The sequence below is a fragment of the Danio aesculapii genome, chromosome 8, assembly GCF_903798145.1.
Source record: "Danio aesculapii chromosome 8, fDanAes4.1, whole genome shotgun sequence".
NCBI classification, from domain to species: Eukaryota; Metazoa; Chordata; class Actinopteri; order Cypriniformes; family Danionidae; genus Danio; species Danio aesculapii.
Genome location: NC_079442.1, coordinates 5450407 through 5477615, shown reverse-complemented (window position 1 = coordinate 5477615; position 27209 = coordinate 5450407). Strand labels below are relative to the sequence as shown.

At 39.4% G+C, this 27209-nt stretch overlaps 1 protein-coding gene across 2 annotated transcripts in view; it reads right to left on the bottom strand.

The window, feature by feature from the left end:
- plp2b (proteolipid protein 2b) overlaps positions 1–19957 on the bottom strand; it is a 37750-nt gene extending 17793 nt beyond the window's left edge. The window contains exon 1 of one of the 2 annotated variants that reach the window (XM_056463066.1): positions 19640–19957. In XM_056463066.1, the coding sequence (XP_056319041.1) occupies positions 19640–19738 (99 nt within the window). In that variant the 5' untranslated portion in view covers positions 19739–19957. The remainder of the gene's footprint in view (positions 1–19639) is intronic. The other variant, XM_056463064.1, reaches the window with a different exon arrangement.
- Between the last annotated feature and the right edge of the window lie 7252 nt (positions 19958–27209).

Below are 27209 nucleotides of genomic sequence, written 5' to 3'. Positions count from 1 at the left end.
GTATTGTTTTATGCGATGAGCCAAATGCGCATGAAAATAGGTAGATGGACACATAGCTACTGTAGCTTTACATACATGTAAACAGACAGCTCTGAAGAAAAAATAAACACAGATTAAGAGACCACTTCAAAGTTATTTTCAGTTATCTGGCTTAATAATTAAAAAGATAGATCAACCAAAAATGTTGAGTACAATAGTTATATTTAAGTATGCTGCTTACTGGTACACACGTCTATAGTAGTTTATTTACCATAGAAGATTTAATCTATGGAGTGTTTTTAAAACAGCGCTCACATTTCTGCAGTGCAAAAAATGCTTCCCTTTAAAACCACATGACGGTGAGTAAATGAAGTCATTGTTTATTTTTGGGTGAACTATCCCTTTATGTAGAGTGAAGTCAAAATTATTAGCCCTCCTGTGAATTTCCTTTTCAAATATTTCCCAAACTATGTTTAACAGAGAAAGGAATTTTTCACAGCATTTCCGATAATATTTTTTCTTCTGGAGAAAGTCTTATTTGTTTTATTTTGGCTAGAATAAAATCAATTTTTAGTTTTGATTGTCTGCAGAGCAAACCATCATTATACAATGACATGCCTAATTACCCTAACTTGCCTAATTAACCTAGTTAAGCCTTTAAATGTCACTTTAAGCTGTATAGAAGTGTCTTGAAAAATATCTAGTCAAATATTATTTACTGTCATCATGGCAAAGATAAAAGAAATCAGCTATTAAAAATGAGTAAACTAATATATTTAGAAATAATAAAAATATACAGGGGGGCTAATAATTCTGACTTCAACAATATATTTAATGTAGACATGCAGTAAAGTTTTTTGAATGCCACTAAATGATTTGTAGCAGTTCCTAAATGTTAGTCACTGATTTTGTACAGCAGCCCATTGAAGGCGAGCTGATCCTGTGGGCGTCGAGAAGCAGAGTGGGCAGCATGATGTGATCAGGCACCCCTCCTTCATGCACATATGTATCGGAGCTTTATGAGTTGTAGGGACTGGCACAAACTGCCTCTATGAGCCTCACAGGCAGACTGAACTGCAGCCGGCGCACAATGAAGCTCTATTCAAGCATACAGTGTTGGCTCCTTTAAGAACACCCACTACTGAGGGCTCCGAGCTGAACAGGGTCACAAGGGTAAATAGATAAATAAGGAAAGACCAGAAATAAACAAAAGCTTTTAAAGCACGTTCTGTAGATGAAAAACTCCCATTGTACAGCTTTTACAATACTGAAAATACATTAAACATGAATTATGTAATCCTGCCAGTGGCTACCTACAACATGAGAAATATTCAACACCCAAACACTGCATCTTTTGTCTTGTTTTTAGTGTAAATATCTAAAAATTCTTAAATCAAGAAGTATTTTCTAGAAGAGCTAATAGGATTGTCTTGTTTTCAGAGATGTTTTCCTTCTTAAAGGTGTGGTATGTAGGTTTTTGACTGCTCTAAAGCATAAAAATACCATAATATGTTTGCAGATATTTAAGAAACATGCTAAGTGAACATTCTTGTTTATCTGAAAAACAATTCTGAAGCTGAAAATGTGTAGTCCTTGTCGTAATGTCTGTCTTTGTTTTGGCCTCTATAACCTGCCCACTGCCAGTTTACTCAATTATATTTCTGTACTCTGGGTTGCCTTGGTGGAAAACAGCGCATTTAATTTCAGTCTTGTTTACAAACATAAACATTATCAGCTTATATTGTAACTGTGTGGTAAGATTTATATTGTTACACAGAAATGGTAAGTGGTAAATGGTAATGGTTTACAGTCTAATTAACACATATTAAACTTCTTTAACATTATTAAAAGTACATGCCAAGTGATTATTTGTTGGATTGTGCTGAATCTGACTATCGTTTTCAAACTATTTGTTAGCTAGTTAGCTTTTCAAAATCGGTGGTAAACTATCAGCTGCTGCTTTCAGTGTGGCAGTAAATGTCATGTAAAATGGTATTTGAACTCACATTGGTAGCATTAACACTGAATAAAGCACATAATCAGTACCTGAGGTAATCATTGTCATAGTAGTTTATGCTGTTGTTCAGCCGTCGCAGACAAAGAAATAGTTTCTAAATAGAAATTTCAGTTTTCACTGGTTTGAAAAAAAAAAAAAATCGCATTCCTTTTACTGTGTGTTGTCGTGTGTAGCTGGGACACGGTGTAGGCTAGATACCCAGAAAAGTCTACTAAAGGAGGTTGAGCCTTCTCATTTATGGCTCCTAAACTCCGGAATAGCCTTCCTAATAATATCCAAGGCTCAGACACACTCTCTCAGTTTTAAACTAGATTAAAAACCTATATTTTGGTAAAGCATGCAATGCATCACATAACTGTATGATGCGTGAGAGTGCTCCATGCAAGTCAGTGGGCTTGACAAACCACCAGCAGGACACACTCTTCCTGTCTTAATGCACCAGGCATTTTTTAAAAAATACTGTTATGTTTTATATGTTTGCTTCTGTGTTTGTTTTAAAGGTTGCTGTCACATCACTTTAAAAAGTGAGATAAATATACACATAATTTAAATAAAATATAAAGTACTGATATGAATAACTGAAATAGTATTTCAATATAATAGTAAACAATATTTACTGCTTGGCTTTTCTCAGAACATGTTTATATATAATAGCTTAATTTGATTGTAATGTAATAATATGCACCTTTTGTAAAGCTGCTTTGAAACAATAATAATTGTAAAAAGCACTATACAATTCATTCATCAGCCAACTGACCCAGCTGGGGCTCGAACCAGCGACGTTCTTGCAGTGAGGCAATTGTGCTACCCACTGCACCACCGTAACACCCAGCGCTATGCAAATAATTTAAACTGAATAGTCAGGCATGCTCACTCCTGATGGTGTTGTCAATTTGGCAACCTGTGTTTGTGTACAGTCATCGGAGAAAGCGCCAGGTGAAATAAACCCTCTCCAGTGTTTTGAATTTGGACTGCAATACCTAGATCAACCCCTTGGTGTCAATCTACATACTGTACCTTTAAAGGCTGGTTTATACTTCTACGTCGAGTGATTGCCGTGACCCACAGCACATGCCTTGCATGTAATTATACTTTTGCGTGCTGTTATTGTTGCTCTGCAATAACACTTCTGAAACGCTAAAGGCAGTAGGTTTTTTTGTTCATCTGTGGCGAGTTTGTTCGCGGGTGTTTTGTTTTTTCGGAACGCTACATTAATGGACAAGTAGCTTAAACTCGCTTAAGACAAGTAGCTTAAACTGTTGCAGATGTGCAACAACTTTAATCATAATGTAAACACAAAACAAAAGATTCCATCTGGTGCTCGACATCGGGCTTGTACCTCTGAGCACCGCCCACACTAGTCACAGCTACCAAGCTGACCAATCACAGAGCTTGCGCTACCCATCGTTGCGACATATAGTAACATTTTTGGAGAGGTGCGTGTCAGCATCAGCCACGATGAGGGTTATGCAACCACGGGAAGGTTGTGCCGGATCATACGCGTGCGCTTGACGCATACGTATACAGAAGCCTTAAAACAAGCAAAATAATCTGCCAATGGGTTAACTAAAATCAACGTATTAAGTGAAACATGATTATTTTGCTTACCCCATTCATTGGCAGATTATTTAGTTTGTTTTAAGAAAAAACTTCCTTAAGTTTGACTTATTATTTCTGAAAACAAGACAATATTCTTGGCTTGTCTAAAAAATTCTCCTTGAATTTAGAATTGTTTTATATATTTAGACTACAAGAAGTTAGAAAGTTAGAAAAGGATTTTTTTGCAGTGCACAAAGACACACTTAACAACAGCAAAACGCCCACTAGCTTATTCACGTGACATTCTTGCACACGTTTACATTTCTGCTATGAAAAGGCAGTAACTTTGAAATTAGTTATTGATATTTTGGGAATTCTATTTCTATTTCAATTTCTATTTATCACATAGAAATGTATCTCAATTTGTATTGTATCTCGCTTTCTAGTCTCTTAATTATAATTCATTTGGCTAGAAAACAAAATATTGAAAGTATCTTTTTCCTCAGTTCCACCCTCTAGCAAGCTAAGGTATTTTGCCTTTGTAGGGCAGATTTCTTTTAGTCTAGAGCTATAGAGCACATCACTCATCTGGGTCTCAGTCCAAGCATGCATGGTTACTTACTCTAAGGCACTAGGTGTGTCATTTCACTTGCCCATGAATCTACATGTTTCGAGGTGGGTGTGTCTGAATGAACTCTGGAAAATGAGACTATCATGTCCAACGTCCATGACCTTAACCATCAGTTATATAACGTGCTATTACTGCTTCTGGTGCAACAGTGGCCTTTTAGTTACTCGACGGCCTCTTAAAGAAGAGTTTTGATTTCCAGATAAACAATGCAACAAATTCAGATTACGAGCATGTGCTGTATAATTCTATTTAAAGTGATAGTTCAACCAAAAATGACAATTCTAGCATCATTTACTTACCCCTCACCTTAAAGTTGAACACAAAAGAAGAAATTATGAACAATGCTTGTTGCATTGACATCCATAGTAGTTTTGTTCCTACTTTAGAAGTCAGTGGGTCAGCATTCTTCAAAATATCTTCTATTGTGTTCAACAGAAGAAAGAAACTCATACATATTTAAACCCACATGAGGGAGAATAACTGATGGGGTCATTTTCAATCTTGAAAAATTCATTTCAAGTCCATTTCTGTCCATTTAAACAAGACACAGGGAGTTTGGCTTGTAAAATGTGGTGAGCTCAGGATAGATTCATTAGAGCATAAAATATGAGCCAGGGTGGTTTATCATTCAGGTCTCTTACAGTCTTTTGTCTTGCATGCAAAAGACATGGTAAATTTATGGATCTCTCTCTCTCAGCTCATGTTTCAAACATTTAAGTATATACTTCATCCAAAAATGAAAATGTCGTTCATTAAAACGAACAGGTCTATATTTGTTGATATTTTTAAATTTTTCCTTATTTCCTTGTAGGGTTGTCACGATACTGGAATTTGGTACCAAGCAGTACTGAAATATTAAAAATGTCCATTTCCCGCTAACATTTGAGCACTGATGAGCACGTTTTAAACAGCGCTGATTTGCCATTGTGTTCATGTGCTCAACAGAAATGACTGTGATTGGCCATGAAGGTCATTAATTCACCAAACTCACCGCTGTTTACTGAGTGTAACCACAGATATAGGGACACTGGAGCGGTTTCAGAACGCGATAAACAGCGCTCAAATGTTAGCGGGAAATGGACGTTTTCATAAAATTTCAGTATGGATTGGTACCGAATTTTAGTATCGTGACAATCCTAGTATAGTCATACTTGTTTTTAGAGCAAGTAGTTTGACCGTTTTCTGATGATTATTATTCCTAGTCATTTCACCTATAGGCAACTGAATCAAAAGTTCTAAAACAATCGCAAAAACAAGCGCACTTCCGCATTCCAGAATAAGGTCAATAATGCAAGTCAATGGTCACTCACTGGTTTATTAAAAATAAAGTCATACAATAAAGTTTCACATCAATCCCTGTGGCACCTGATGACGCACAATCAGTCTGTGCTGGAAATTGAACATTATTTACAATATTATTAGCTTTATTTCGTAGCATTTGTACTGAGGATAAGTGTAGTGAAAGTGAATAAATCTTTTTTTAATGTTCTAAAAAGATGTGACCAAGGAAAATACTTTTCAGTGAACATTTTACAATTATAATAACATTTTTTACATTTGAATTGAAGTTGTGCAGCTGATTGTGGGATGTAGTGATGCTACGATTTTAAGAAATTCACATTCATGACAAGCGTTTAGTTGAAAAAAGCTAAGTATACAATAAAAATATAAAAAAATAAGTAAGGCACGCTTTCATGAACTTCCAGAGGCATACTTCAGAGGTATTAAAGTGCAACACATGAATGCGCACACTATACTGACACTGAGGAGAAGGGACTGTTGAATAATGACGTTATTTTTGTTTTATGTGCACACAAAAGTATTCTCCTAGCCTAATATTATTATAATTGAACCACCAATGTAGGGCTGCACGATATTGAAAAAACTGACATTGCAATATTTTCGCTTTCTATGATATATATTGCGATATTGAATATATAATTTCACCATAATTTTTGATACATTGGGATAATGTTGTAAGGGCATGCATCTACGTACAATATATTAAAGCAATCACAAACATTGATACAGTAGAGCACTTTATGGTTAAACGTTGCAAAAACTCCACAAATCATAAGCTCTTTCAAAAGTGTCTTTCAAATTCTGGTCAATAATAATACCGGTTTAACACTGCAGATACGGCAATGTGACTTTTGCATATGCACACATTGCAATATCGATGTTGGAACGTTATATTGTGCAGCCCTACACTAAAGGCATAGGGTCTGTTTTGAGGATATTTTATGGTAGTGGTCTTCAACCTTTTTATCACTGCATACCAGTCAACACTTTACAATTTTACCGCTGACCGGTGGGGAGAGGGGGTGGAGGTGAGTGGTGTTTTGTAGGTTGTAGGTTGCTAGGCGACTATCAACCATTTTCTTAGAGAATGACAAGCTGACTAGGCATGGGTCGGTATAAGATTCTGACGGTATGATAACCTTGGGTAAAAATATCACGGTTTCACGATGTCAGTTTTGTAACTGCTGCTCTAAAATATGTTCTTTTAAAATGTCTGTCTAAAAACAACAACTTTACCCTACTGAACATAGTATATTTTTTAAAATTTAAAATATTTTGAAACAATAAATGTCAGGCTAAATCATTTAAATAAGTCGTTGACTTCTGCTGTCTTAATTACTTGAAAAGGCATCTTTGGATATCTTTCTTTTATTTGGATATAAACTAAAGCCATTGCACTGTTCAGCTCTACAGCAGGCTGGATGTTGGTGTATAAGAGATTTGTTTTTCAGATGTTTCCTGAATCATGGACTGACCAGTAGCTTGTGATGTGGAGGGTCCTTTTCTACAGTTGCCATAAAAAAAACCTCAATAAAATAGTTGTAAAAAACTAAACGTACAAATACCTGAGGAACGGAATGACAGAAAATTAACGGTTTTTAAAACCTTGACTTTTCAAAACCGCGGAAGGTACCTTAAAACTGATTATCGTCCCATGCCTAAAGCTGACAAAACATTGCTGTCACTCTAATACTGATTTTATTTATGGAGAAAATGACAAAGCACTGCAGTGTTTGGGTGTTTTGTGTTTGTCTGAGATAAATAGTCTACCGAATTGTGTATATTTCATAAAAGCTGAAGCTTATTGGTCAGTTCTTGTCTCGTGGCTTGCGGTGTGCTCGGCGCTCGCGGGATTCATTCAACTGGCTGAGCCAGTTGACGTGAGCACGTCACTCCCTTGTGCGCACAAGCTGCGCACCTCCATTGGATATAACAAACTTGCGCGAACTCTAGCAAAGACGCAATATGTGAACGGCCCCTAAAAGGCCGCCGTATAATGTGGTGTCAACAAATTAGGGGAATCCACCATGTCTGTGTAAGAAGATCAACTGCTGGATCTTCTTGCACAGCGCCAAACACACCGCAAGCCACGAGACAAGAACTGACCATGCACAGAACTGACCATGCACATGATCTTCTTGCACAGACATGGTGGATTCCCCTGATTTGTTGACAAGTGAAGTTTATTTATAAACTAATTTCGAGAGGATCACGTGCTTATCATCGCTTGCAGCTGGTCCCGCATTATTCAATTTATGATTCACCAATCAGACGATTCCTAAGCCACTATAAATACCATAAGTTCCATATAACAGCCATCTTCGTTTTGAAGAATCCCCCCTTCCACCACTACTCCTCCTCCTTTCTTAGATGGGTAACACGGTGGCTCAGTGGTTAGTGAGAGGCTCTCTCCCGGGACAGCATGCCAAACAAGCTTTATAATCAATCATCAGCTAAGTGTGAACTCTTGAAATGGGTTGTGGATACATTCCTTGGCAGTTCGTGGGTCCTTTTCCCTTAGGAAAGAAACTTTCCAAAGATGTCTGTTTCTTACTCATTCTGCTGCTTGTGCGTTAAATTTGGTATAATAATTGTGACCGAGATGTAAGCGAGAGAATATGGTCATTTTTCAAAATAAAAAATCGTTTAGATAAATAAAACGGACATAATAAAGATTTCTTGAGCGGCCCCGTACCAACTGATCCAGAGAATGGTACCGGTCCGCAGGCCGGTGGTTGAGGACCACTGTTTTATGGTATTTATTTTAAACATTTGCTGTCTATGGAGGATGACGAAGTTCTCAGATTTCACCTAAAATAGCTTAAAAGGGCAGATAGTTTACCTTTTTTATGATTTAATATTAATATTATGGTTCTTCTGAGTGTGCCAGTTTAGGTTCAGTTTAAAACACAATTCAGATTTTTTTATTATAATGTGTTAAAAAGTGTCATTTTGGGGGCGTGTCCACAGCTCGCTGTTTTAGGGGTGTGTCGCCCAACGTAACAAGGGGCTGAGCCAAGAGCTCCCCCGCTCTGTGTTTGGCAACAGACAGGCAGACAGAGAGAAGCAACATGAGTGAGAGGACCAGCATTCAGTCGTACATGTACGACTCAGACACAGACCAAGCAGAGAGTATAAAATCATATGTGTCTTTGTACAGTTTTACAGCCAACTGTGTGCTAGTTTAAAGTGCAGAGCTTGTACACCGAGACTAATTACCACGCACACTGAATTAACTTTGACTAAGGCACCGGATGCGCCGCTCAGAGCCGCGACACGGCACACCAGACACGCACATTCGGATGTTATTTAAAATGAAACTATTCAGATGGCGCTCTGTGGCGCGGTAGAAACATGAAGTGTCCTGAATCGTGACTGGGTGCCGAGGACAGCCGCCGACTTGAAGCGGCGTTGTGTGGCAAGTTTGTTATTTTATTTCCAATGGAGAGACGCGGTGTGAGGCAACACGCTCGCACTTTCCAGCTGCACCTAGTTAAGATGACAAGGAGCTTCTGTAACTGCGAGAAATGCAAACGGCTGAAGTTTAAGGTAGACGCAATGAACAGTAAGTACACATGTTTGCAAACACACCTAAAGTTGCATAAAATAATTCTTGTGTTGAGCCCAATGAGCCTTACATCTAAAAATAGAGCAAGCGTGTTCCTTTACTAATATAGCTTTGACTCACACGCTGAAAATGGCGGACGTGAAACAACAAACTGAGGATATGGTAATGCGCGCCCGTCTATCAATATTGGTGGGCGGGGGACCGCACTCCTACGTCAAGTTGCGGTCGCTCTGAAAACCGCTCCAATTGGTCCACCGTTTTTTTTTTTTTTTGTTGTTGTTAAATTGAAAAAAAGCACTGGGTGTGTTTATATCACCCCAATATGACGGTCTATACACTATACCTACACACATGTCTGTCCAAACAGCTTGAAAAGTAGATTTTTCACCATAGGTGCCCTTTAATTTGTGCTCAGACGACGAAAAAAGGTTTGGAATGACATGAGCGGAGTAATTAACATAATTTTCAATTTCGAGTGAACTAACCCTTCAAGATACAAAGGCCACGCCCATCCTGAAAAGATAAGGTCTAACATGAAAGATAAGGTCTAAGCAACAACACAAAACTGAGTGTTTGATTTACTTTTGGTTCTCTGGTATTCAAAGACTGTTATGTAACATTCATTTTGCCAGTCAGGTTCCTTTATCTTTAGTCATCTTCCACAACTTCTGCTTTCTCAAGACTGAGGCATGTGATGATTGATAGAGTACAGCAGCCTGACTCTCCAGCAGATTGTGTGAACCCTGGTCTGCATTACATGCCACCTCCTCTCCAAAACACACACACTTGTGTTGTGTGTTAGTGTGAAGTTTCAAATGGCCCCGTGATAGGAGGCATTTCATTCAACGGCAGTATTATTACTCTTTTCACTCACTTCTGTTACTAGCCACAGTTATACCAGCACAGTAAGAAATACTATGTTTTGAGGTACAGTTTTATAACTACATTTACAACCATGATTTCTCATAGTCAGGTTTTGCAATACTGAAAGTCGTGTTGTACCATACAGGATACAGCTGCATGAGTAAGTATTTGGAGGAACTTCTGGCACTTTCTTTAAATCTATTTCTAGCCTTCAATGAGGAAAATTCGAGGCTTATGCTTGAAGTTGTATTTACACGCTCTGTCAGAGGGTCTCAGGGACCCATAGGTATACAATGCCCAGCAGGCACAGGACATCAACCTGATGTCAGATTGACGTTGCACCCCAGCGTCGTGGGGATGTTGCATTTAGTTTGGAAATGAAAATCAGGTTGATGTCAGAATTAGGGCTGGGCCGATAAACGATATTATATCTAATCACAATAAATTTGTAAACGGATCAGACAATATACCAGAGGTGTGGGCAAAATAAGGACAGTTTATTAGGAACAGCGTTCAATACAGGCAGGCTGCCGCACACTTAGCCTCGGCTGTGCGCAGACTTGGTATGGCTTACAAAAGTTCTGGTGAGCACAGAAGGAGCCTGCAGAGCTGGTCGGTGAGAATGCTTAGGAGGAGAGCTTGAGAGCTTGAGGGCTGAGAACACGAAAGACGGGACTTACTTAGACAGGACAAACTACAGAGAACTAAGTATAAGTGAATGATCCAGAGACACCGTTACGTACTCTTAGAAGGGTATAATAATCTGACACTGAAACAGAGAACACAGAGGTATAAATAGAGACGCTAATCAGCTACGAGTGAAGGCAGGTGTTAAGGCAATAATTGTAAAAAGAAAGGATCTACAGCTGAGAGACGAAAATAATACTGAAAGTGAGGAAATTAAAGAGATCAGACCTGACTCATGACAGTACTCCCCCCAACCCCCACCCCTAAGGAGCGCCACCCCTAACCCAGCTTCTCTCCTCGGGACCATATCCCTCCCAATCAACAAGATACTGACCTGACCCCGGGGGCGTATGGCTAGGATCTTCTTGACCCTAAAAATGGAATCATCGACTAGAGCAGGAATAGAGGTGGTGGGAGGGGAGAGAGAGCAAATAACGGGCTTAATACACGAGACATGGAAGACAGGATGAATGCGTCTGAGGTTATGGGGTAAATTAAGTTGAACATTAACGATCTTAGTGATCTGAAAGGGTCAGATAAATTTAGGTGCTAACTTGCGAGATTTTGATTGGAGCGGTGCTTGGCGCTCGCGGGATTCATTCAACTGGCTGCGCTTGGAAGGTGTGAGCACGTCACTCCCTTGTGTGCACAAGCCGTGCAGCTCCATTGGATATAACAAACTTGCGCGAACTCTAGCAAAGACGCGATATGTGAACGGCCCCTAAAAGGCCGCTGTATAATGTGGGACCGGCTGCAAGCAATCATAAGCACGTGATCCTCTCGTAATTAGTTTATAAATAAACTTCACCTGTCAACAAATTAGGGGAATCCACCATGTCTGTGTAAGAAGATCAACAGCTGGATCTTCTTGCACAGCGCCAAACACACCGCAAGCCACGAGACAAGAACTGACCATGCACAGAACTGACCATGCACAGACATGGTGGATTCCCCTGATTTGTTGACAAGTGAAGTTTATTTATAAACTAATTTCGAGAGGATCATGTGCTTATGATTCCTTGCAGCTGGTCCCGCATTATTTAATTTATGATTCACCAATCAGACGATTCCTAAGCCACTATAAATACCCATATGAAAAGTTCCATATAACAGCCATCTTCGTTTTGAAGAATCCCCCTTTCCACCCTGAATAACGGGCTTAATACCCGAGACATGGAAGACAGGATGAACGCGTCGGAGGTTATGGGGTAAATTAAGTTGAAAGGGTCCGATAAATTTAGATGCTAACTTGTGAGATTGTGATTGGAGCGGAAGGTGACGAGTGGAGAGTCATACTCTTTGACCGCAAATATATATATATATATATATATATATATATATATATATATATATATATATATATATATATATATATATATATATATGGGTTTTAATGCGGTATCGATCAGCGGCTCGACGAGTACGTTCCCGTGTCTTAGTGAGAGCCCTGCACACGGTCTTCCAGGTACGTTGACATCGTTTAATGAATGCTTCGACTGACGGTACGGCGGATTCAAATTCTTGAGTGGAGATCAAGGGAGGTTGATAGCCTAAGCATGCGTGGAAAGGAGAGAGACCGGTGAAAGATGTGGGTAAGGAATTGTACGCGTATTCGGCCCACCCAAATTGTTCGCACCAAGAAGATGGGTTACGCGCAGTGAGTGTACGGAGAAGCTGTCCCAGAATCTGATTGACACGTTCTGCCTGCCCGTTTGTCTGGGGGTGAAACCCCGAAGATGAATTTGCAGTACAGCCTATGCAAAGACAAATTTCCTTCCAAAATTGCGAGGCGAATTGTGGACCTCGGTCTGAAACGACGTCAGTGGGCAAACCATGAATCTTAAACACATGGTCGAAGACTAGAGCAGCAGTCTCTTTCGCGGAAGGAAGTTTAGGAGTGGGAATGAAGCGCGCGGATTTGGAAATACGGTTGACTATAGTTAAGATGACCGTGTTACCGGATGATGGCAGAAGGCCGGTAATGAAGTCCATAGCTATATGAGACAAGGGACGAGAGGGAATAGGGAGGGGTCGGAGCAGTCCTGCGGGAGGACTATTACTAGATTTGGTTTGAGCACAGACTGAACATGACTTGACGAAGTGCTGGATGTCACGACGCATCGATGGCCACCAGAAGAGTTGGCGTGCGGTTGAATAACTACCCTTAACGCCTGAGAGAGCGGAGAGTTTGGAAGAATGACACCAGCAAAGAACATCTTGGTGAGCGATGCGCGGAACATAGAGTTTACCATCAGGGCACACGCTAGGGATATTAACTGCAGTAAGGTGCCTCTTGACATCGCGTTTGATTCCCCACGTGACTGCTCCTAGAACGCATTCTCTAGGTAGTATGGTCTCGGTGAGCGGGTTGCAGTCCGAGGTGCTGAATTGGCGAGATAATGCATCAGGCTTTATGTTCTTAGCTCCAGGGCAGTAAGAGACAGTGAAATCAAAACGCGTGAAAAATAACGCCCAACGTGCTTAATGTGCATTTAATCTCTTAGCTGAGAGGAGATAAGCGAGATTACGGTGATCGGTCCAGACTAAAAAGGGAAGGGTCATGCCTTCGAGCCAATGGCGCCATACGCCGAGGGCTAAACGAATGGCTAGCAGTTCGCGATGTCCCACATCATAATTTTTTTGTGCTGCCGGTTATGAGATCAATACTGCAATCATGTGGGCAGTGCGGGGGGAGAGAAGCCGTCCGGGACCGACTGAACACCGCTCGCAGATCGTGGTACTCCTCCGGAACACCAGATAAATCACTGGGTTCCTCCTGAAACACAGAAACAGAAGACACGGCAGACACAGTGCCGACAAGACATTCAACATGACACGAAAAACTCTAAGACATTACATTTCCCTTAGCCCAGTCTATCTGAGGATTGTGTTTAACCAGCCAGGAATGACCGAGCACCATAGGGACTTGAGGACAATTAAATAAAAAGAAAGAAATAGTCCCATGATGGTTGCCAGAAATAATTAAACTCACGGGAATAGTAGTGCGACACACACAGAGGCCAAAAGCTGTCCATCTAGGGCGAATACTTTGATGGGTTCAGTCAAGCCTTTTAGTGGAATCTTGTGCTGGATTGCCCATGCTTTATCCAGAAAGCCGACATCTTTACCGGAATCAAGAAAGGCTTGGCAGTCCACTGAGACCCCAGGGCATTGTAGGTGAGCAGAGAGATAGGTGCAAGATTTTGTGGAGAAGTAAAGGGTTGTCGAGCTCGCCAGAACTTCTCGATCAGCTGGCGAGGTTTGGTTTTTTACTGGACAGAGCCTCGTGTCCAAAAGCACCACAGTACATGCATCTCCGCTCCGCCAGGTGGCGCTGGTGTTCCGCAGTAGAGAGATGCAACCTCCCAAGCTGCTTGGGCTCCGTGTCCGGGGTGGCAGCTGGGAGGCAAACTGAAGAGGGTTGCTGTCGCCGCTCAGGAGTCACGCTGCGGGAGCGGCGATGCAGATTCATGCGTTTGTCAACACCAATGGCCAGCTCAGCGAGTTTATCGAAGTGCTGTGGTAGATCCCAAGTAAAGAGTTCCTCTTTAACCTCAGCATTGAGACCATCCATAAATCGAGCGATGAGGGCTGATTCATTCTATTGACTGGTCGCAGCTAGTGAGCGAAACTCGATGGCGTAGTCAACCATTGACCTTCTAGATTGACAGAGACCAGTGAGCTGATGGGAGGCCTCTTAACCAAACACTGATTGGTCGAATACTTTAACCATTTCCTGTTTGAAAAACGGGTAGCAAGAGCAGCACTCCGAGTTAGATTCCCAGACAGCTGTGCCCCACTCCTTCGCCCGGCCGGTAAGGAGAGAAAGTACGAAAGCAACCTTCGAACGATCCTCCACATAGGTTACTGGCTGAAGGGAGATGACCACTTCCCACTGCGTCAGGAATGCTCTGCACTGGGTAGGGTGTCCGCAGTAGCATTGGGGGTTATTGACTCGTGGTTCGTACTGAGGGAGACTGTCAAAGCTGGCCATCATTCCGGGCCTGAGACGCTGTAGCTGGGTGGTGAGCTCCGTCACCTGAGCTACCAAACTCTCCACGGTATATCTGATGTCCATTAACTCCTTATCATGTCCGCAAAGCATGATTCCCTACATCTTGACCACGAAGAGAGTCTGGGACTCACCAGTGGGTTCCATGGTCAGATTATTCTGTAACGGATCAGACAATACACCAGAGGCACAGGCAAAATAAGGACAGTTTATTAGGAACAGAGTTCCACACAGGCAGGCTGCCGCACTCTGAGCCTTGGCTGTGCACCGACCTGGTATGGCTTACAAAAGTTCTGGTGAGCACAGAAGGAGCCCACAGAGCTGGTTGGTGAGAAGGCTTAGAAGGAGAACTTGAAAGCACTAGACAAAGCAGAGTGCAGGTAAGGGCTGAGAACATACACAATAGGACGAAAGACAGGACTTACTTAGACAGGACAAACTACAGAGAACTGAGTATTAGTGAATGATCCCGAGACACCGTTACATACTCTTAGAAGGGTATAATAATCTGACACTGAAACAGAGAACACAGAGGTACAAATAGAGACGCTAATCTGCTACGAGTGAAGGCAGGTGTTAAGGCAATAATTGCAAAAAGAAAAGATCTACAGCTGAGTGACGAAAACAATACTGAACGTGAGGGAATTAAAAAGATCAGACCTGACTCATGACAAAAATGTATGTCAATAACAATGATAAGCTCTACACTTTTTTTTACTCTATATTGATCTAAGAGCCACACACAGCAGAAATGTGCAACAATGGGAATCTAGAAGCGTGTTGATATTAGAGATGTGCCGAATTTTTGGCCTCCGAAAATTAATCATTCGAAAATATGTTATGCCATTTAACGAACCCTCGAATTTTTGTGGCTTCAGTCATTGTTGGGGGACTCTTTTAAATCTGGAAGCATTAACAACTTAGATCTAAATATATATCGTTATTGTTCAATATTCAATTCAATTCAATTTTATTTATAAAGCACTTTAAAACAGCACAGTCGACCAAAGTGCTGACAACAGAGAGTAAAACAAACTTTAAAATACAAATAAATAAACATAAAATGTCAACATCTCACACTGTGCTAAAAGCCAAACTGAACAAGTGGGTTTTAAGAAGAGATTTAAAACAGTAATGGAAGAGGCTTGTCTAATATACAATGGCAACTCATTCCACAATTTTGGTGCAGCCACAGCAAAAGCCCGATCCCCTCTGAGCTTTCGACTGGTCCTGGGCACACCCAGGAGGAGCTGGTCGGCTGACCTGAGCGAACGAGAAGGTGTGTAAGGACAGAGAAGCTCAGAGAGGTAAAGGGGTGCAGTAACATTTAGACACTTAAAAACAAATAAAAGTAACTTAAAATGGATCCTGAAATGCAAGTGCAGCTGCATTCTGAACAAGTTGCAGTCGAGAAATAGAAGACTGACTCACCCCAAAATAAAGGGCATTGCAGTAGTCCAAGCGGGAGGTTATAAAAGCATGGATTACTCTTTCAAAGTGCTTGTGTGATAAAACGTGCTAAATTTTGGCCAGTTGTCTCAAGTGAAAGAAGCTAGAGCGAACAACAGACCGAATCTGGCTTTCAAGCTTTAGTTCAGAATCCATTTTAAAACCCAGGTTCCCAATCTCTGGCTTACAGAAAGATTCAAGATTATTTAGGCGTACAGAATGAGCGACGTTGGAACTGGGGCCAAACACCATCACTTCGGTCTTAAAATCATTAAAATGGAGAAAATTCAGTGCCATCCAAGATTTAATGTCCTTTATACATGAGTCCAGTTTATTTAGAGGAAGATCATCTGTCCTTTTAAGGGGAACATAAATTTGACAGTCGTCAGCATAACAGTGAAAGGAGATACCTTGTCTCCTGAGAATTGATCCAAGTGGAAGCAGATATAGAGAGAACAATATAGGGCCCAGAATAGAACCCTGTGGAACTCTATAAGCTAGTGGAGCACAGGAGGACTCACAATCACCCAAGCGCACAGAGAAGGTTCGGCCATCCAAATAGGACCTGAACCATTCCAAAGCCACAATGCCAACCCAATGTTCCAAGCATGAAAGTAAGGTGTCATGATCAACAGTGTCAAATGCAGCTGTTAAATCTAAGAGGACAAGAACAACACAGTAACCAGAATCACATGATAAAAGAATATCATTAAAAACTCTTAAAAGGGCAGACTCAGTGCTGTGCATTGCTTTAAAACCGGACTGGAAAATCTCAAGAAGATTGTGCTCATTCAAGTGTGCTAAGAAGGGTTTTTAAGAAGGGGCTGTACAACAGCATGTTTGAAATTTTTCAGAACCACTCCTGAAGTAAGGCTGCCATTTATAATAGTTAAAACTAAAGAGCGCACAGTGTAAAAGACCTCTTTCAAAAGGTGTGGGGGAACAGCATCATGAGGTGAACCTGATGGCTTTATGTGGGCCACTATCTCATCCAGCTGAGCGAGAGTGACATGTTCAAACTGGTGAAAGACAGCAGGGCACACGGGAAATATGGAAAATAAAATAACGAGATTGCATTTTTGCCATATTGTCCAGCCCTTATCAGAACCCAACGTCAGGCCAACGTCACTGTCCAACGTCCAAGCTAAAATCAACCAAATATCAAAGTCTAATGATGTTACAGCTTGACGTTGTGTGGACATTACCACTATGACGTCTATCAGACGTTGGATTTTGGTTGCCATACCTGGTGAATAAATGTCAGTATTTGACGTCAATATGACTAGTTTAAGATGTTGGCTCGACGTTGGATTTTGATCACTTTCCAACACAACCTAAAATCAATCAAATATCAACGTCATTTGCAGTGGTGTACAGTAACTAATTAGAAATACTCAAATTACTGTAATTGAGTAGTTTTTCTCAGAAACGGTAATTTACCAAGTAGTTTTAAAAATGTGTACTTTTACTTTCCCTTGAGAACATTTTTAGTGCAGTATCGATACTTTTACCCCACTACTTTCCTTCAATCTGCAGTCACTAATTTTTTTTTTTGTCTATGGGGATTAGAAAAATCAGTTCTGTGATTCCTGTCCAATCAAATCGCACATAGAAGGTAAATCGCATCATAATAAACTACCTCGAGACATGGCCGATTTACAATTGCAGCAAACTTTGAAACCATTGAAAATGTCCAATGATGACTGAAATGGCCTTAAACACCCAGCAGGCACAAGATGTCAACATGGTGACAGATTGACATTGTACCCCAATGTCCTGGGTACGTTGCAGTTTGTTTGGAAATTAAAATCGGGTTGACGTCAATGTCCAACCTAAAACCAACCAAATATCAACGTCTAATGATGTTACGTCAAAATAACGTTGTCCTTAGACGCTGGCTTGACATTGAATTTTGGTCACCTGATGTCATGACCTAAATCTAACCTAATATTATATCTTATGATGTTACCCAGCAAGCATGTTTTGTTTTTAATAGATGTCTAAAGATAGTCGTCTTGGCTAAAATAAGGCTAAATTTGGGCTGTCAGTAAAAATCTAAAAAATCTAATCTAATAGTCTAGTTATCAAATAAACAGAAATGACTACACATATAAAGTCTATCTAATCTGTCTGTTTGATCACTAGTCTAGTTTTGGGCTATTCTGAGATATCTATTAGATTTTCTATCACTGACAGCCCAACTTTAGCCTTGTTTTAGTCAAGCTGTCTACGTTTAGATGTCTATTAGACGTCTATTAAACACAAAATTGTTTGCTGGCTATGTGCCTGCTTGGTAATAAGAAAACAGTATCTCATATCTATGTTTCAATTAATCAATAAAGTCCTTCATATTCTCCACAACTCAAGTGCGTGAATGTCTATCAGACGTTGCCATACTTGACGAATAAATGTCAGTATTTCAGGTCAATATGAAGTTGGCTCGACGTTGAATTTTGTCACTTTCCAAAACAACCTAATATCAACCAAATATCAATGTCATTTGATGTCGTTATACATCACTGGCTAGACATCGAATTTCATTCATTCATTCATTCATTCGTTTTCTTTTCGGCTTAGTACCTTTATTAATCTGGGGTCGCCACAGCGGAATGAACCGCCAACTTATCCAGCATATGTTTTATGCAGCGGATGCCCTTCCAGCCGCAACCCATCACTGGGAAACACATACACACTCATTCACACACTCATACACTACGGACAATTTAGCCTACCAAATTCACCTGTACTGCATGTCTTTGGACTGTGGGGGAAACCGGAGCACCCGGAGGAAACCCACGCCAACGCTGGGAGAATATGCAAACTCCACACAGAAACGCCAACTGACCCAGCCAAGACTCGAACCAGCGACCTTCTTGCTGTGAGGCGACAGCACTACTTACTCCACTACGTCACCGACATCGAACTTTTAGAACCTAATTCTATCCTAATTTTAACGTCTTATGATGGTCCAGTAAGCATTTTTTGTTTTAAAAAGATCTCTAATAGATGTCTAATAGACGTCTAAGCATAGTCGTCTTGGCTAAAACAAGGCTAAATTTGGGCTTTCAGTGCTAATCTACTAGACGTCTAAGAATGGCCCAAAACTAGTCTAGTCATCAAATAAACAAAAATGAATGACTACACATATAAAGTCTGTCTAATCAGTCTATTTGACGACTAGTCTAGTTTTGGGCTATTAGATGTCTATTAGATTTTCACTGACAGTCCAACTTTGGCCTTGTTTTAGCCAAACTGTCTACGTTTAGATGTATATTATTATATGATATATTAGACGTCTATTAAACACAAAATAGTTTGCTGGGTATGTGCCTGCTTGGTAATAATATCAAATGAAAACAGTATCTCGTATCTATGTTTCAATTAACCAATAAAGTCCTTCATGACAGTTCTCTGCACCTCAAGTGTGTGAATGTAAATCATCATGGGTGAATTATTTTTATTCACCGAGTGAGAGCGTCTCCATAGCAACCGTTCATAATTTCACGCCAGTATTTTGTTTATCTCTGCAAGACTGTCGCCTCAAAATGAAATAAAGGCTAAATAAAATACACAGACGTGTTGAAAACTTACTATTTCGGCGGCCAGTATAGTCCCCTTTCGAGTCCGCACATAGTTCTTCAGTTTCTCCAAACATCCTGCTGCGAACGGACTTCCCTCAGTTTCTGCCATTCTGCAGATATTTCCTAATAAATGCCGCTTTCTGAGTGTCCTTGTCAGCAAACGTTCACTAATTAAAATACTTCTTCTGGTGAAAGACAATGAAAGCGTAGTTATGTACGAAATCCTTTAACTCCTACGCTGAGCTCAGTTTCTTCATGAATTTCCTGCGTGCGTGTCGCTGGAGCGCCAGACCACTAGTGAACACTGCGAGGGGAAAGTGTGAGTGTGCGGGGCGTTGGCTTTGTTTATTGGTGCGCTCTCTTGAGAGTTAATCAACAAGAAGCTGTCTGCCACTGCCCTCTGTCAGTACACGAGTAAATACACGAGCTGCCTTCATAGATAATGATATGACGGCATTTCGACGCAACAAGTTTTAAGAAGTGCTGCCTAACTAGTAAGTGGACTAAGGTTTGAAACACAGCCAGTAAAAGCATGCCTGCGAGCTAATCTTTCTGATTCAGCAGAACAGCAGTGCTGAGTTTTCTTTGAAAGACACTTTTAAATGAGCTACCAAATGAAAGGCAAGTTACTGTTATATTTACATGTTGTATTTTTAGAGATATTTATTATACATTTACAAACTTAAAGGGATAGTTCGCCCAAAATGAAAAATCTGTCATCATTTATTTCCCTTCGCCTGTTCCCAACCTGTTTCATTGTCTTTCTTCTAAACACAAAAGAAGAAATTTAGAAGAAAGCTGAAAACCTGTGACCGTTTACATCTATTGTATTCGTTTCTCTTATTAAGGAAGCCAATGGTTACAGGTTTTCAGCTTTCTTCAAACTATCTTCTTTTGTGTTCACCAGAAGAAAGAAACTCATAAAGGTTTATAACAACTTGAGGGTGAGTAAACAGTGAATACATTTTATTTTACTTACATTTATTTTTGTGTGAACTATCCTCTTAAGGTGGTTATAAGCATGATTATTCGCAATAATTCATTCATTCATTCACTTTCTTTCAGGCTTAGTCCCTTTATTAATCCGGGGTCGCCACAGCGGACTGAACCACCAACTTATCCAGCACGTTTTTACGCAGTGGATGCCCTTCCAGCCACAACCCATCCACAAACACTCATTCACACATACACTATGGACAATTTAGCCTACCCAAATCACCTGTACTGCATGTCTTTGGACTGTGGGGGAAACCAGAGCACCCGGAGGAAACCCACCCAAACGCAGAGAGAACATACAAACTCCACACAGAAACGCCAACTGAGCCGAGGCTCGAACCAGCAACCCAGCGACCTTCTTGCTGTGAGGCGACCTACTGCGCCGCCTGTTTGGAATAATAATAATAATTTATATTATTTATAGTAATTATTATTATTATACCAAATAATAATGTTTATAACCATATTAAAACTATTATTTTCCAAATAATCATGAAACAGGTTTGGAACAAGTGAAGAGAAAGTAAATGATGACAGAATTGTCATTTTGGGTGAACTATACCTTTAAGTTCGTAGATGTATAAAAAATGTATATATAAAAATAATATATATTAATATTTATTAATCAGGGGTCACCACAATTAATCATGTTTATAATCATTTTAAGGGGATAGTTAATACACAACATGAAAATGTATTCACTGTTTTAACACTCATACAAAGCAAGTTTTAAACGAGGATGTTAAATGGCAAATTACTTTGATACTTACATGTTACAAACTGCTCAAACAAAATAAATAAAGGGGACACTAAAACAACACAATGTAACTCCAAGTGTTCCCCATATTTTTTGAGTAGTATATATATATATATATATATATATATATATATATATATATATATATATATATATATATATATATACATTTACTAACCTAAAGGAATAGTTCAACTTTCTTCTGAATACGACAAAAGATATTTAGAAGAATGCTGAAAACCTGTTACCACTGACCTCCATAGTATGTTTTTCCTACTATGGAAGTCAATGGTTACAGGTTATCAGCTTTCTTCAAACTATCTTCTTTTGTGTTTAACAGAAAAAAGAAACCCATAAAGGTTTATAACAACTTGAAGGCATGAGTAAATTTTTATTTTGAGTGAATTATCCAATTAAAACGGTTATAAACATGATTACCAAATACCAAATGATCATGTTTATAACCATTTTAAGGGGATAATTCACCCAAAAATTTAAATATATTCACATGATATGGTTATAAACATGATATAATAATAAGAATAATTTATATTATTTATAATAATAATTATTATTATCATATTAAATGACATGTCACAGTTTTTAAATGTTGTTCATTCATTCATTCTCCGTCCCCACAGCGGAATGAACCGCCAACTTATCCAGCATATGTTTTACAAAGCGGATGCCCTTCCAACTGCAACCCAGTACTGGGAAACATCCATACTCACTCATAAACTACAGCCAATTTTGGTTTATTCAATTCACCTATAGCACATGTGTTTGGACTGTGGGGGAAACCGGAGCACCCGGAGAAAACCCACACCAGCACAGGGAGAACATGCAAACTCCACACAGAAATGCCAACTGACCCAGTCGGGACTCGAACCAGCAACCTTCTTGCTGTGAGACGACAGTGCAAACCACTGAGCCACTGTGTCACCCTTGAAGTACATTGTAATAATCTAAAAAAATAATAATCATTTTCAGTATAAAGAGTCTTTTGCTCTTCTGGAATGTTCTGTGGATGTTCACAGAGCCATTTATTTAAGTAAAGAACCATTTTAAAAGTGAGCTACATATGTAAACACATATTGAATTATTTCAGGAACAGCCACTTTTGCTTATCTATTTGTGTGTTATATTTTTTAATACCAGCAGAATGAGAAGAATCTGTCAAGACCTACGAAAAAATGGTTTTGATGGGGAAACTTAATGTTAATGCTTGCCATCTGGAATGGATTTCTTTCTCCTGATCTGCAGGCAGTATATTGACACTGACAGAAGAGAGAGAGAGAGAGATCTCATGGAAACTATATGGTTAACAGTTTAATTTGAAGTAGCAGTGTGGAAATATTCTGTGCCATAAGAACTTTGGGCCACTTTTGTCGACTTTTCCTACCGGTTCACTGGGCGCGCGCACACACACACACACACACACACACACACACTGAGGGCCTTGTTTTGGCAACACAAGTGAGTGATCATAACACATGTGCTGCCATATGCAGAAAGGCACCAACAGGAAACCACAACTTTCTGTCTCAGGAGACCAGTAACTTTCACTAAGAAAAAATCTTAAGACATCCAAAAATATTCCTTTACTGGATAGATAATATTATGGCTAATTATACTGTAACACAATGTAAAATTGCTCTAATTATACACAATGTAAAATTGCTGTAGTTATAAAGTAACACAATTATACTGTAAAATAATGCTCACACCCCTGATAACCCTACTGAAAAAACCAGCTTAAACCAGCCTAGGCTGGTTGGCTGATTTTAGCTGGTCGACCAGCCTGGTTTTAGAGGGGTTTTGGCCATTTCCAGGCTGGTTTCCAGCCATTTCCAGCCTGGTCTTAGGTGGTCAGGCTGGGAGATGACCAGCTAAAACCAGCTTGACCAGCCTAGCCAGGCTGGGAGCCCAGCCAAAACCAGCTATGTCCAGCTTAAACCAGGCCAAAATGGCCAAAACCTCTCTAAAACCAGGCTGGTCAACCAGCTAAAACCAGCCAACCAGCCTAGGCTGGTTTAAGCTGGATTTTTCAGCAGGGAAGGCCAATTTCATTCATTCATTCATTTTCTTTTCGGCTTAGTCCCTTTATTAATCTGGGGTCACCACAGCGGAATGAACCCCCAACTTATCCAGCAAATGTTTTATGCAGCGGATGCCTTTCCAGCTGTAACTCATCACTGGGAAACATCCATACACACTCATTCACACACACATACACTACGGACTATTTTAGCTTACCCAATTCACCTATACCACATGTCTTGTGGGAGGAAACCCACATGAACATGGAGAGAGCATGCAAACTCGACACAGAAATGCCAACTGACCCAGCTGGGACTCAAACCAGTGACCTTCTTACTGTGAGGCGATTGTGCTATCCACTGCGCCACCCTGAGGCCAATTCATGTTTATTTATTTTACATTTTTAAAGTTTTTATTTAGTTAGTTATATGAATTTTCCACAATTTATTTTAACAACAAGAGAGAATTTTCTATAGAAATTAACAAGTGCCATTTTCTATTTCTTAAATACACTACCTGACAAAAGTCTTGTCATTGATCCCAGTAGTAAGAGCAACAAATAATAACTTGAAGTTATTAAAGTCAAGTTATTATTTGTTGTTTCTAAAACTTAGATAGGCGACAAGTCTTTTGTCAGGTAGTATACTGCATATTTCTTTCTATATATATATATATATATATATATATATATATATATATATATATATTTATTGAGTAAAATAACAAAACTAAGTTGCAGTTTTAAATATAAACCGAATGCCAAATCAAAATAAATAAATAAATAAAAAAATATAAATAGAATAAGTATCTATAATTTAAACAAACTTGTCTAGTCATTTTGGTGTAACAGTAATATTTAATTTAGGTCACATCATTTACTAAATGCCTCCCTCTTCTGGTTTTAAAAGGCATTAGCATGTCTCTTGTTTCCTGATGTAGCATTATGCCCGGTGCAGCCATGGTAAATGGCTGAGTTTCTTGACTATTACGCTAAAACGAGTCTTATTAGGGTGATGCAGTGGCACAGGAGGTAGTGCTGTTGCCTCACAGCAAGAAGGTCGCTGGTTTGAGCCTCAGCTGGGTCAGTTGGCATTTCTGTGTGGAAATTGGGTGTGAATTGGCCGTGAATAAGCTGATAAGAAAATGAATGAATGAATGAGTCTTATTACATGTAGCTACAGAAGACTCGGCTTAAACAGAAAAATGATAATAAAAAAAAAAATAATAATTCAAATAAAATGTCAAAATCATTTAAATAAAAAATGACTCTAGTATCTGTCACCTTCCTATAAAACATATCAATATAATAATGTATTTCACAACTGAGACTCAAGTGAAGTCAAAATGTACAGTGTTTATTTAGCTATGCACATTTTTGGACTAAAACTAAATAATCAATCCATGCAAGTTAATCCACTAGGGGACGAGTGTTTGTTTTGGTTAGCTTCTATTAAAATCTGGGGTCCGTTCTTCGTCTGTGGATTACTCAGTTAGCTGGATTTGGTTATTGACGATTTGACACGATCCAGGATCGTTTCGTTCTTCAAAACTCTTCTGAGAGTTGTTGTCATAGCAACAGGGTAACTCAAACCTGCTAGGGAACATGTTTATTTCATGTAACTTAAACAGGATTAGATCAGGTCAGTTCAAGCAGGTAATACTGTAAGTATGTACCAAATGCTGATATTTTCTTACACTTGCAATCTATAGATTATATACACTTGGAAAAAAGTAAAATAGTTCTAAAAAAGTTTATAAATACACATTTATAATAATAATATTTAATATTAAATAAATAATAATATTTATGTTTATATACATATAAGTTTAAAAATATATATAAATAAAACTTAGTAAATAAAAGTACAAAAGCGGGGTGGTTCTCCCCAAGGGGACCAAAGAGAACATTTATTAATATGGATTTTTTAGATACAAATGCGCACTATTTAAATTTTAAAGGTACAATCCAGCTCTAGAACAATTCTGTAAGATAATAGACATGCACAATATTCAACTGTTTTTTGTTTGTTTTAAAGGAATAATAATTTATGCTGTTATGCATGTTTGGCAGCTAATCTGACTGTGATTTGATGCTTTGCAGAAGTTGCAGACGCCTTTACCAATATCAAAATGCTTTTTTGATGCAAAATTCATTTAAATTTCTTACGCCGATTAAGAAACTTAAACAGGTCTAGGCTATAGTAAAGAAAATCTGATCTAAAATATAAAACTAAATAAATAGCTAAATACTTGACATATGAAAGTATAAAAGATGCAGCCCACAACAAATTTGGAAAGTTATCGCGTATCATATTTACCTAACCGGTTACTACGAATTTAATATAATTTTGCTCATGTGGATAATTGAATATTAATCAGATGATGTCATTACGCTGCTGTGCCGTCAGCCAATCGTTGCATTGCTGATCATGATTTCGAGGATCGATAAATCTGTCCTTCACAACACATGCAGCCATCTGAGATCATTTCATCCAGACATTTTAATCTAATTCACGAACTTGTTTGAAGAACCAAATTAGCCAGAGATCAGTTATCAAGATTAAAAGATCCAGGATCTGCCAAATCTTCTTAGATCATTTAAGCAAGGTACGAAGAATGGACCCCTGATCATTTGCTTCCATGTTTGCCCTTTTGTTGACATCAGTTTGATGGCTTTAGCCAATATTCTTAACCCCGCCCCCTTACCATTAGTTTGCTATAAGTGAATAATGCGCAAAAAAAAGCCCTGCCCCCTACTTAATATTCCGTTACAGTTGAAAGTACATCAACATACTGAAACAAAAGTCTCAGCGACTGCAAGACAGCGGTGTAATATCAAGGGGCGTAACTTGCAGTTGTTGAGATATTGGCAAGATGGTGAAAATACTTAACAGAGAACATTTTCACCAAATGTTTTCATGAGTTTTCTTCAAATTTTTCCACAACCGATTCATTTGATATAATATTATATTCGTTCATTTAGCAAATCCACCATGCAACTCCACTTGCTGACTTCTTCATCCATTTTGTCATGACAGTTGCCTACTCGGCCTTTCCCCCTGTGGTTGCAAATAACAGTACAATTGTGAGCGTGTGAAGTAACTTGCAGCTGTTTAATAACTGCAGCTGTTTAATAACTGTGATGGTTAGGTTTAGGGTTGGGTTGGGTGTAGATATTAATAACTGTGAGGGTTGGGGTAGGTGTAGACATTAATAACCTTGATGATTGGGTTTAGGGTTGGGGTAGGTGTAGACGTTAATAACTATGGTTGTATTTAGGGTTGGGGTAGGTGTAGACGTTATTAATGGTGATGGTTGGGTTTAGGGTTGGGGTAGGTGTAGACGTTAATAACGATGGTTGTATTTAGGGTTGGGGTAGGTGTAGACGTTAATAATGGTGATGGTTGGGTTTAGGGTTGGGGTAGGTGTAGACGTTAATAACGATGGTTGTATTTAGGGTTGGGGTAGGTGTAGACGTTAATAATGGTGATGGTTGGGTTTAGGGTTGGGGTAGGTGTAGACGTTAATAACGATGGTTGTATTTAGGGTTGGGGTAGGTGTAGACGTTAATAATGGTGATGGTTGGGTTTAGGGTTGGGGTAGGTGTAGACGTTAATAACGATGGTTGTATTTAGGGTTGGGGTAGGTGTAGACGTTAATAATGGTGATGGTTAGGTTTAGGGTTGGGGTAGGTGTAGACGTTAATAACGATGGTTGTATTTAGGGTTGGGGTTGTATTTAGGGTTGGGGTAGGTGTAGACGTTAGTAACTATGATGGTTGGGTTTA